General features: G+C 40.8%; 1 protein-coding gene across 1 annotated transcript; it reads left to right on the top strand.

The window, feature by feature from the left end:
• The first annotated feature begins 2,129 nt into the window (after positions 1-2,129).
• Positions 2,130-3,878, top strand: LOC132899050 (zona pellucida sperm-binding protein 4-like). Its single transcript, XM_060940695.1, has 8 exons — positions 2,130-2,397; positions 2,487-2,674; positions 2,753-2,841; positions 2,911-3,068; positions 3,154-3,346; positions 3,438-3,570; positions 3,644-3,719; positions 3,787-3,878. The coding sequence occupies exons 1-8, from the start codon at positions 2,130-2,132 to the stop codon at positions 3,876-3,878; spliced, it is 1,197 nt and encodes a 398-aa protein (XP_060796678.1).
• The last annotated feature ends 8,431 nt before the right edge of the window (positions 3,879-12,309 follow it).

A 12,309-nucleotide genomic window follows, 5' to 3' on the forward strand; every position in this document is an offset into this window, starting at 1 on the left:
CACACACACACCTGTCTCAATATCCTTGTGGGGACCTTCCACTGACATAATTATTAATGCAGTTATTTAATGTTGTACCAGTACCTAAAACTGATCTAAACCTCAGGAATGAAAAAGAAAATTTTGGCTCTTTTTATTTATTTTTTTTTAAACAACATTTTCCTTGTGGGGGACATGTCCCCCACAAGGTCAAAATTGTCAGATTTTACTATGCTTGTGGGGATATTTGTTCCTCAGTAGGATATAAAAACATGCGCACACACATCTCATCTCATTATCTGTAGCCACTTTATCCTATTCTACAGGGTCGCAGGCGAGCTGGAGCCTATCCCAGCTGACTCTGGGAGAAAGGCGGGGTACACCCTGGACAAGTCACCAGGTCACCACAGGGCTGACACATAGACACAGACAACCATTCACACGTACGGTCAATTTAGAGTCACCAGTTAACCTAACCTGCATGTCTTTGGACTGTGGGGGAAACCGGAGCACCCAGAGGGAACCCACGCGGACACAGAGAGAACATGCAAACTCCGCACAGAAAGGCCCTCGCCGGCCACGGGGCTCGAACCTGGACCTTCTTGCTGTGAGGCGACTGTGCTAACCACTACACCACCGTGCTGCCCGCACGCACACACATATCTTCAGTCCTCCTCAGATAAGTTGAAACACACTTTAGTAATTAGTGTGATTTTATGACTATTCATTCAACAAAATAAAATCAGTATTTAACGTTCAATGAATTAGTTTATAAAAAACACTCAGTGGATCCCCGTTTGGGCAGTTAAACCATGTAAGGACCCACAGTTTGGACGGTACAACCCTGAGTTTGCATGAAAGAACCCATAATGAAAAACGCATCACAGAAAGAACACTGATTTGGACTGAGACAGTCCTTAGCAAGGGTGGAGGCACCTTCAGACTGGGTGAAAGAACCCTCATATTGGACAGAAGAATGCCCAGTTTAGCCAGAAGGCCCCTCAGCTTAAGCAGAATTATGCTTATGCTTCACACAGAGAACACTGATTATAGTTGTGTGTTGTCTTCTCGCATCAAAGAACTTTCACACTGAGTAAAAGAACCCTCATCTTGGACAGAAAAATGCCTGGTTTGGAGAGAAGGTCCCTCCATTTGGGCAAATGGAACTAAGGAAAAGCCCTTGGAATGCTTGGGTAGAAATCTAGAAATAAACGACATACCAACCATCCCACCATGAACCCTTAATACATTCTATCGTTCCTAATCATTTTATGTAAGTGGAGACATCAGGACATGTTTACTAATATTCACATAGATTACATATTGTCATTATTATTAATAATATAAAATATATATTCATGATATTTCATTAGGTAGAAACCCAATATGAAAAGACACTTTGAGGTTCACTATATATATAGAGAGAGAGAGAGAGATGGTTTGAGTATCTAACTTGTAGTTTGTTGTTCAGGGCAACTTTTATTTTGTATTTTTGTCTCACTTCATCTTTGTGATTGTGGTGACACTGATGCACTACAAGGAAACTTTAACCCTGTCAAAATAAAAGTAACCTAAGCAGCAAGCGCATCATACTCAAGACTAAAAAAAAAACCTACCATAAATTAAAAAAAACAAAACATGACATTGTTACCAAAATATGCACATACTTGGTATGTGGATATTGAGAAGGAGGAAAAATCTATGCACTAGCAATTTTAAACCCAGGGCAATTTTAAGATTAGAAGAAATTAAAATGTGAAGTGTGTCTGATTAATATTAACACTTTATTTTTAATGACTTTATTTTCACAAGACTGATTTTAACCGATTTGTTTCAACAAAATGTGTTGCTAATTTAAATGCATACATTAAAACCATAAATTCCCCCCTGTTGATTAGTTGCCATGGCCCAGGCTTGCAGCCATTGGTGTTGTATTACTCTCACAGACAATTAACTCAAACAAATATCTATTTCAAACACATCTCGAAATGACGGCCAAAACAGGAACACAGTTAAGGATGACACACGGCTGGAGCACTATTAATGACTTTTTGAGTAGGAGGAGACTCCAATCACAATTAGATCAAAAGACACAATAAAACACCACTGTTACTTAGCAGCTAGGAGTTGGTGTGTGTAGCTTGGAAACAATGGCAAACACTGGATTATTTTTTGTGCTTGTGGGGTTTTTTCTTGTGAGCTGTACATTTGCCTCTCTGCTAACTGTGAAATTGCCTCCTCAAGAGCCTTGGCTTCCAATGAAGCCTACCTTGCAGCCACAGACACCTGGCCAGATTGACAAATGCCAAGTGCATGAGTATGAAAGGTTTCCTTGTGGAGAACCTGGCATTAAGGCTATCCAATGCAATGCCCTAAACTGCTGTTTTGATGGCCAGGCATGCTATTATGGGAAAACAGGTATATTTGACATCCTATTTGACCTAAGTGCAGTTTAAAAAAAAAAAAAACCTGACTTTTTTTTTTTTTTTTTTTTTGGGTGTTGCTAGTGACTGTCCGGTGTACCCTTGATGGCCAGTTTGTGTTGGTGGTGGCCAGAGATGCCACATTTCCCAGGATAAGTCTGGATTCCATCAGCCTGTTGGGAGGAAACACAGGACCCTGTAGTCCTGTTGATGCAAATACAGCCTTTGCTATATACCAGTTTCCTGTAACTGCTTGTGGGACTACCATGAAGGTCTGTAATCCTCCTCCAAAATAGCTGGCCTTAACTTTTGTTGGCAAGTTTAGAAAGCATGTTCCCTACTTGGTCCAGGTACAAGATGGTTATGTGGTCTATGAAAACAAGATGATCTCTTATGGAGTTGGACCCCATGGCTCAAATACAAAGGACACTCACCATGAGTAAGCTAATTAATCCTCTTGGCAGAGGTTTCTTTCAGGCTTTTATTGATGTATTGCCTTCCTTTGTAGGATTTATTTCCAGTGTAAATATTTGGGTGTTGGCTTTGGGGCTTTTGCTATTGAACCTTCAGCCAATCATGATGATCTGCCTGTTGTTGCTTTTGGACCGCTCCAAGTGGAACTAAGACTAGGAAAAGGTTCATGTGTAACTAAGGGTTGTGTAGAAGGTGAGCAACTTTTCTTTATTGCGACGCAGTCTGAATTTGTCAATGGCTTCTACAGGAACTGATTCCCCTGCCCTATCTCCAACAGAACAAGTAGCCTATACATCGTACTACAGTGCTACTGACTATCCTGTGACACGGGTTCTGAGGGAGCCTGTGTATGCTGAGGTGCGCATTGTTGGGAGAACTGACCCAAATATTGTCCTGACTTTGGGTAGCTGCTGGGCAACTGCTTCCCCTAACTCCTATAGCCTTCCTCAGTGGGACCTTCTGGTGAATGGGTATGTTTTGAACAAGTCACGTGTGTGTGTGTGTGTGTGTGTAGTCCAGTTCCTGTACTGGACAGAAGTGACAACCTTGTGTATTCTGTAGATGTCCATACAAGGATGACCAGTATTTGATCAAGCTGATACCAGTGACTGGGATGTCTGGACTTGCATACCCTACTCATTACAGACGCTTTGTCCTGAAGATGTTTACATTTGTGGCTCCACTGCAGGAAATGGTAAAGGCTTGCCTTATCTTCCTGCTTATTTACAGGGAATGGGTTCTGTTGCTTATTTTTTTTCTCTTCTTAGCTCTACATCCACTGCAATACAGCAGTCTGTCTTCCAACTGCACATGACTCTTGTGAACCAGTGTGCAGCAAAAGAAGTAGGTAGACCCCTTAACACTTTGCTTCTTCTGTTGACTGGTTTATGGACTCCTTTTTCTTTCTCAGGAAGAGATGTTGCTGCAGCAGAAGGAAGCTCTCCTGGTGCATCAGGAATGGTGTCCAGTGGAGGAGTGACATTTAAGATGAATCTCTTCTGAATAGATGCCATTCTGTGGCTTGACTTGGTTTTTCAAAACTGTCCATGTTTGCTGTGGATTTGTAAATGGATGGGGTTCCTCCATTAGACACACTTGGTGTAGCTGATGTTGCATGGTCTTCTGGACAGACTAGGTACAAGGTTGTCCAGTCTCTGCCAGAGAGGGCCAGTGGGGCTGTAGGTTGCCATTCCAACAAGCATTACCCCCCCCCCCTTTTTTTTTTTTTTAAATATAGCAAAGACCAACTAATTGAATGGATTTGGGTCAGTTGAACTGCAACTACATTTGACCTTTTGTGGCCAAGGTCAAACAGTTGGAATAGGTCTATTAGGAATTAAAAGAAAATGGCTCTTGCCTAGTATTGGGTGTTTCTGTAGCTGTATTTTCACAAGGGTCTTTGCCCACTGCTGGGTAAATTTGGTTGTAAGCATGGTAGTAGCATCCTCTGCATGCTGGAAAAACAGCATGTTTCAGCGAAGGTAGAGGTTATGCCATATTGTTTGAGAAACATGGGCAGCAGTTGAAGACCTCAGTTGTTTTTGACTCCAGTTATTCTTTGACACTCCTGTAGCTTGTTACTCAACTTCTTTTCAGCTATTAAATGTCAGATGCAGTGGCTCTCATCCATATGTGCTGTCTCGATTCCTCATCTGACCTTGGTACTGACAATGATTGCTTCTATGGTTCTTGTCTTAATGGACTGGTCTATGATGCCCTTTCCCTGGAACCTTTCTGATCCATAACCACACATTTAACTACACATTTGCTTGATCATCTGTATCTTGAGTTTTTGTATGTTTTCAGTACCTCAAATTGGCTTAAAGGCAGTCTATGTTGAAATTGTGTACCATTTAGACTGAAGTCATTTTCTTGCAGTAAGAAATTTTTCTCAATTTGAAATTGTTTTAAACAAACCTGCACAAAGATGAGGTGCTGAATACCTTCAACTAAATAAAGACCATCCAGACTTAAATGTTGCCGTTTATCAGTCTCTTCATGAAGTTGTGTAAAACTTTAAGCAAACCATACTAAATACTTCTGTACTTACAGAAGCTTCAGAAATGCTGATTTTATTTGCTCATGTACATTTGTTGATAAATGCCAGACACCTTGACATTACTGGGGCGGGGTGCATGTCCCAACTGGCTGCCATCTAGTGATAACACAACTCCAAAAATGCCAATGCTCACAGAGCAAAAATGGAAAAATAAGACTCAGAGGTAGGTTTTGTGACTCACATCTATCAAAGCAGAGGTGTCAAGTAACGAAGTACAAATACTTCATTACTTAAGTAGACATTTTGGTACTTTCTACTTTACTGGAGTAATTTTTCAACCTACTTTTTATCTCTACTTGTTACATTTTCAAGCATTTACTTTTACTTCGTTACGTTTATAATAGTCTCATTACTTGCATTTCATTCGGCTTGACACTTCAAAAGGAAAAAAAAATCAAATCCAGATCATTCGCATCACACAAAAAAACCCCCAGAAACAACCCAATCAAGATAATTTGTTCCATTAAATGATTGTGGTTGGATGAGGAATATAATCAATGTCATTACAACACCCTATCGGTCTGTCTAAACTGCCACTCAGGGTGCTCCAAGCACACAGCTCTGACTTCAACACCGTTAGTAAATTGCGGGCTCTCACAGGGGTGCAGATAGGATTTTTGAACTGGGGGGGACTGAGCTGTCAGCAAATGATTCCATTTTGTGTGTGTACACTACCGTTCAAAAGTTTGGGGTCACTTTGAAATGTCCTTATTTTTGAAAGAAAAGCACTGTTATTTTCAATGATCACTTTAAACTAATCAAATACACTCTATACATTGCTAATGTGGTAAATGACTATTCTAGCTGCAAATGTCTGGTTTTTGGTGCAATATCTCCATAGGTGTATAGAGGCCCATTTCCAGCAACTATCACTCCAGTGTTCTAATGGTACAATGTGTTTGCTCATTGCCTCAGAAGGCTAATGGATGATTAGAAAACCCTTGTACAATTATGTTAGCACAGCTGAAAACAGTTTAGCTCTTTAGAGAAGCTATAAAACTGACCTTCCTTTGAGCAGATTGAGTTTCTGGAGCATCACATTTGTGGGGTCGATTAAATGCTCAAAATGGCCAGAAAAATGTCTTGACTATATCTTCTATTTATTTTACAACTTATAGTGGTAAATAAAAGTGTGACTTTTCATGGAAAACACAAAATTGTGTGGGTGACCCCAAACTTTTGAACGGTAGTGTGTGTGTATACATGTTATTTCACCTCCCTCACTGCCATCACCAGAAACTACCTGCAGGCCAGGACAATGATAACATTTTAACATAGCCTATGGAAATCCAAATGGCTACACTCTCTTTTTCCAGCCCAAATCTGTCGTGACAAGCTGTGTACCCAGTTCATCAAAAATCAACCAACAGACTGAACTGTGTTCACCCAGGACTTTCAGCTGGCTACCAATCTTTTTCACCATCTAAAAGATACATGACATCTCCAATCCTCTCAATCTCAAACAAAATGGAACATAAAGAAAGTCTAGTATGATGTGCTGGGGGTCCCTGCATTGGGTGTAGTTTTGAAAACAAGCTGGGACCCAGTATGCCTATGCCATTCTCTATTCCTGTGTTGATAAGAAATAGAAAACATAGAGCATATTTAACCCAGGGGGTAAACCAGTCTAGTCTCCTTCCTGTTTCAAAACAACATCAGAGTGCCCAAGCGGATATTACTTCTAGACCAGTGGTGGCTGCTGGTTTTTAAAACAGGGGAAGCCCATTTTACGCATTCATCGTAAAACCTGTAGGCCGGATATCAAAGCATAGAAAGGTGTGCCCCATTAGCATAGTGAACTAGACAACCCTACCTAGTGGCAGAAAGTATTTTTGCTTGTACATTTCATGTTATAGTCTGGCTTGCCAGGCTAGTGCCTCATATCCTTAATCAAAAATATCAAACATCCAAAAATCACTGGCTATTCAACGAAGAGCCTTGAACATCATACCCTGATATGCAACACAGAGTCTTTAACACAACACCCAGCTGTGCAACACATCCTTGAACATCTTCTGCAACACAGTCTGGAAATTCATAACCAGGTAGGCTATGCAACACACAGAACCTTGAATATTATACCCAGGTATAACCTATAACACAGAGCCCACCATTCTCTTAACATTACTGAACAATATACACACTTCAGATTCATGAACATTATATGATGCACACTATTTATACACAAATTCTGCCCTCTGCTCCTTTTCCAGAAAATGGTCTGTGACCCTGTCATACTAGCTGGTTGTGCTTTCCAGAGACTTCACCAATTTCTGTTAGCAGCTAGCACTGCAGATCCCAATAAGGCTCAAGCTAGCCTACAACCAGATTGAACTACAAATGAAATAAACGAGTGAATTCGCGAATGATCAAACTGATAGAATGGATGAAAGTTAACGGAGCACAACGAGTAATATTTACATTTATTTACAGAGTAATGTACAGAGACATCAATGAGAAGAAACGTTTATATGAAAAGAAATTTGGACAGCACTTTGGCACACGACTACACTTTCTCGACATCCGCTAGGGACTGACTGATCATACTTCCGTGTTCCTCGCCGAAATACCGCCCTCCTCATGTCTTTCAAACACTACCTCCAATAATCCTTCATCAGCCCGGCTTCTTGTCCCTCCCACTGTCTCGTTTAGTCCCAGAGAAGCCCGGCTTCCCTGGAAGTGACGATTTTGTCGATTTTAACCAATAACAACTAGCCGAAATTGGCTGTTCAGAGCCCTCTCATAGACTGCAATGGATACCCGGCTGCCAGCCATAGAGCCCATTGAAATAAGAAAGGTTACAGCCAGTGTTGCCAGATTGGGCGGTTTTAAGTGCATTTTGGCGGGTTTTGAACATATTTTGGCTGGAAAACGTCAGCAGTATCTGGCAACACTGGTTACAGCCTGGCAGCAAAGGTGATTCTCGTAGCGAACTGCAAGTTCGTCAGACATCACTCAAATAAGTTACAGGATAGTTATGAACGTAAATACAATCTTGGGCATATATTATGTTATGCAAGTTATTGTTTTAATGAGAATTCAACATCGTAGATGCCGCAGTTTGGGGAGAGAATTTTAGGGGAAGCTCGGCTTCCCTTGTTGTCTCTGAGAAATCGCTCCTGTTAGACTTTCTGTAAAGCTAGCGCTTCTGAACGTTAGATCACTTTCAAACAAGTCATTTTTAATTAATGATCTTATCTGCAAACATAATCTTGATTTGTTGCTTCTAACTGAAACTTGGCTGGATCAAGCAAATAGTGCTACCACCCTTATTGAAGCAACTCCCCCAAATTTTAATTTTATGAATGTTACCGGACAGGTGGAGGGATCGCAAATATATTCAAATTCTCTTTTCAATGTAAACAATCCTCACTTGGTGATTTTACATCCTTTGAACACTTATGTGCAATTGTTACATGCACGGGCGCCGCCAGGGGGGGACTAGGGGCCCAGCACTGCCATGGGGCCCTTTAAGGGGCTGATAATATGCTTTTAATTATTTTAATAAGACTTTTGAAATAACAACAATGCCATGGGCGTCGCCACCATTGAATGTGAAGGGGACATGTCCCCCTCACATTTCATAATTCTTCGTTTGGACCCCCCACATTTAACATAAAATATTAGTTCACCCAGCGCCGTTTCTCTTGCTTCGTGAAAGAATCCATTCCACTTGATCGATAAGAGAATACACAGACCACTGAAAATCCACTCCGGGTTTTCCGGGCGTTCCCGACAACAGCTCACTGCGCACGAGGGAAGTGAATCTCAGCGCGAGCAGAGAAATGTTGGTGCAGCTGCTGGAACGTGGAGGAGGTGACGTCAGCCACATTGCAACCTCACAATGTCTAGCTTTTGCTAAAACCTTATTCTTTTGTTATCTGCCCTCAAAATTAACCCTAGGACACGTTAAATTAATATTCAACTAAACAGTGAAATAAGCTTAGCCTAATGGGGTATTCTTGATTGATGATGAATTGTTTGCAGTATTTGCTCCTCCCCAGACACAATGGACATAAGGACATTCTTTACAAAGAAGTGGAAAGTCAGTAAAAATTTCCCCACAGGACAGGGTTTTTTTGCCCCAATGGAAATGTTAGTGCAGTTAGCTGGCTAGTCAGTGTTAGGAGATGTATCAGCTAGCTTAACGTTAGCTATCATTTAATTCAAACCCAGTAGGCCTGCCTTACTGTAATGCCGAGAATGAGGTCAAGTCTGCTCTGATGATATTTATTGATTCCTTGTTTTGTCTGGTCTTTGGCAGTTTTCTGGAAAGTAAGATGGGAAATCAGTGTATGGGGAAGGAATAGTAGAGAGGAAAGCGATGGAGAGAGATGGATGTTATTCCAGGTGGATTGTGAAGGAAAGGGGGATAAAAGTTATGAAGTGGTAGAAATTGTGGTGGCACCAATATAAGGAGTTATATCTATAAATCTATTTGTTATACTAATCTTTAAATGCTACTGTAGGACCACCATTGCATGTAGGTTGACAAAACTGCACTTGTTCATTGTGTGAAGTTATCTTTTATGTGTCATTGCTTGACCCAGTGTAATTTTGTGTTATGAAGACTGCATGATGCTATGCCATTTTTGTTATCTCATCTCATCTCATCATCTCATCATCTCTAGCCGCTTTATCCTTCTACAGGGTCGCAGGCAAGCTGGAGCCTATCCCAGCTGACTACGGGCGAAAGGCGGGGTACACCCTGGACAAGTCGCCAGGTCATCACAGGGCTGACACATAGACACAGACAGCCATTCACACTCACACCTACGGTCAATTTAGAGTCACCAGTTAACCTAACCTGCATGTCTTTGGACTGTGGGGGAAACCGGAGCACCCGGAGGAAACCCACGCGGACACGGGGAGAACATGCAAACTCCGCACAGAAAGGCCCTCGCCGGCCCCGGGGCTCGAACCCAGGACCTTCTTGCTGTGAGGCGACAGCGCTAACCACTACACCACCGTGCCGCCTGTGTGAAATTATGAATATTCTTATTTTTAAACATACAGTTGAGTGTCACTATTGCTTGGCCCAGTGGCATGTTGTGTTACATCTAAAACTAAATAGAAAACACAAAATAAAAAGTAAAATGCACCCATAAAGTCATTGTTGGTGATAAATTGTGTCACATTCATCTCATTATCTTAGGCGTAGCGGTGGGTTTAAAAACAGGCTGATGAATATGTGGACTAGTTGAATGAGGACTTATTGTTGAGTCTCTAAAATAGTCATTGAATTAAGTGACTTTTGTAGGTAAAATTAGGTGTTTAACAACCTGTTAAAATACACCAGAATGCAGGAAATGGCATCTAATTAATTAAAAATTTTCTGGCGGAGGAACCCCCGCCAGTGTGTCCCCCCACATTAAAAATGCTTCTGACGCCCCTGAACAATGCAATATTCCATCTGGTAAAATTAGCTAATTGAACAAGGTTGTCTATTTCTTGAGTTCTTCAACATATTGTCATTTAACCCTCCCCCTTTTGCGAAATGGTACGGTCCAGTTCTGGTAGAAGCGCGGTGCGTTAAATCTGTGTGCTGATCAGTGCAACGCTACTTGCTGCTGTGTCGCGGTGCAGCAACCAGCCAGCCAGCAGTGGAGTGCGTACAGTCTATGATCGCTAAATATGAAGAGTGGCTGTCAAAAACGTAAAGAAAGGCAGCTGAAAGCTGAGAGGGACCGGAGAGGCAGGCAACTGGTCACTCAGTTTTTCCCAAAGAAAGGTAGCTATCGCTCACGTGTGTTCAAAATATTAGCGAATGGTACCGTATTTTCCGGACTATACGTCGCTCCGGAGTTTAAGTCGCATCAGCCAAAAAATGCATTATGAAGACGAAAAAAAATATATACGTCGCACCGGACTATAAGTCGCACTTTTTTGAAGGGTTATTCTATCCATAGAATCTGTGATTCTATCTGATAAGCGGTGCGTGGTTACTGCGCGACTGCATTGTTTATTTAATAAACGAACAGCTGAGCAGTGATAACGCACCCTTTGCCCTGTAAGTAGCCTAGTCTGATTATTTTAAATATCTACTACTATCTTTAATACTATCACTATCGTTATTACTAATAGCCTATATTATTATTATAACTAATATTAGTAACCTATTACTGATGCATTAATCAGTTTGCTTTTAGAATATTTTTACCGGTAGGGCTTATTATCGCCTCATGGCTCTTTCATCTTTGTTATTAAAGCTGTAGTCATCATCGAGGAGTGTCATTCTTCATTTTTGTCGAATTGTATTTCATCAAATCAGAGGTCAAGTAGGCTATAGGTATATCATCTCCAAAGACAGGTACGGTAGTAAAAACAACCGTCTAGTGAAAAAAAACAACAACAACCGCTCAGAAAAAAACAGGCAGAAAGTGCGCCTGCCAGTTAATGTCATATCAGATAAAAACATTAAACGTTATTCAGACCATTAACACCATAACATCAGAGACGAAGAATAAAGTTCATCTTGGAAGGAGAGTTATTTTTAAAAATGCAAAACAAAATTATTTATAATAGCCCAGAGAAAAACTGGCTGAATATGTACCGTAACATCAAGTTATTCAATAGCCTATAGGCCTAAAATCAGGGCTTAATTTCAGCCGGAACATGACGGAACAAGATCTGTAACCTCCGTTGTCGGATCCGGCACCGATTTTCATTTCATTCAGTGTTCCGGCAGCTATTTAAATGGATCAGATCACCTCTGTGACCATCACAAAGGGAAAAAAATCAAACAATAAATTAAATAAGTAAATAAAAATTTGTTTAGTGTTCGGTTTTGATTTTGATATCTGTTGTTGATTTCTCTCCTATGACATCCACAAAATCTATGCAAAAAGGGAAGGGGGGGGGACATGGGGTGTATACTTCCGCTCAATAGAACACCGGGTTTTTTGTAGCTGTTAGCTTGCGCTGTGGAAAAAATGGCAAAAAAACAAGAAAGCTTACTAAAATTTTTAAAATGAATTCTCCAACTTGTTTTGTAAATCCTTTATTTCTTAACTATTACTTGAATTGATTGCACTTATGTTTGCTGGCACTGCTTTTAATGAGCAGGAGAAAAACAGGGAGGGCTTGGAACATGACCACAGGTCGGAATCGAACCCGGGTCCCCGGATATATGGTATGGCGCCTGAGCTACAAAGTCCCACTTGCACTGCTTTTACCCTACTTAAATCCTTAAAATTAGTCATTTAACTCATGTCTTGTGTGAGCTGATCTCCAATGGTGAAATAAACTGGTTGTGATATGAGTACAGTCTCTTATTTTAGAAGATAAATTTAATATATAATTTAATATATAGTCTAATAAAAAATATTTTATAATATAATATCACGACATATTACTGTCTGTAACTGTTCGTCA

The sequence above is a fragment of the Neoarius graeffei genome, chromosome 15, assembly GCF_027579695.1.
Source record: "Neoarius graeffei isolate fNeoGra1 chromosome 15, fNeoGra1.pri, whole genome shotgun sequence".
Taxonomy (NCBI): Eukaryota; Metazoa; Chordata; class Actinopteri; order Siluriformes; family Ariidae; genus Neoarius; species Neoarius graeffei.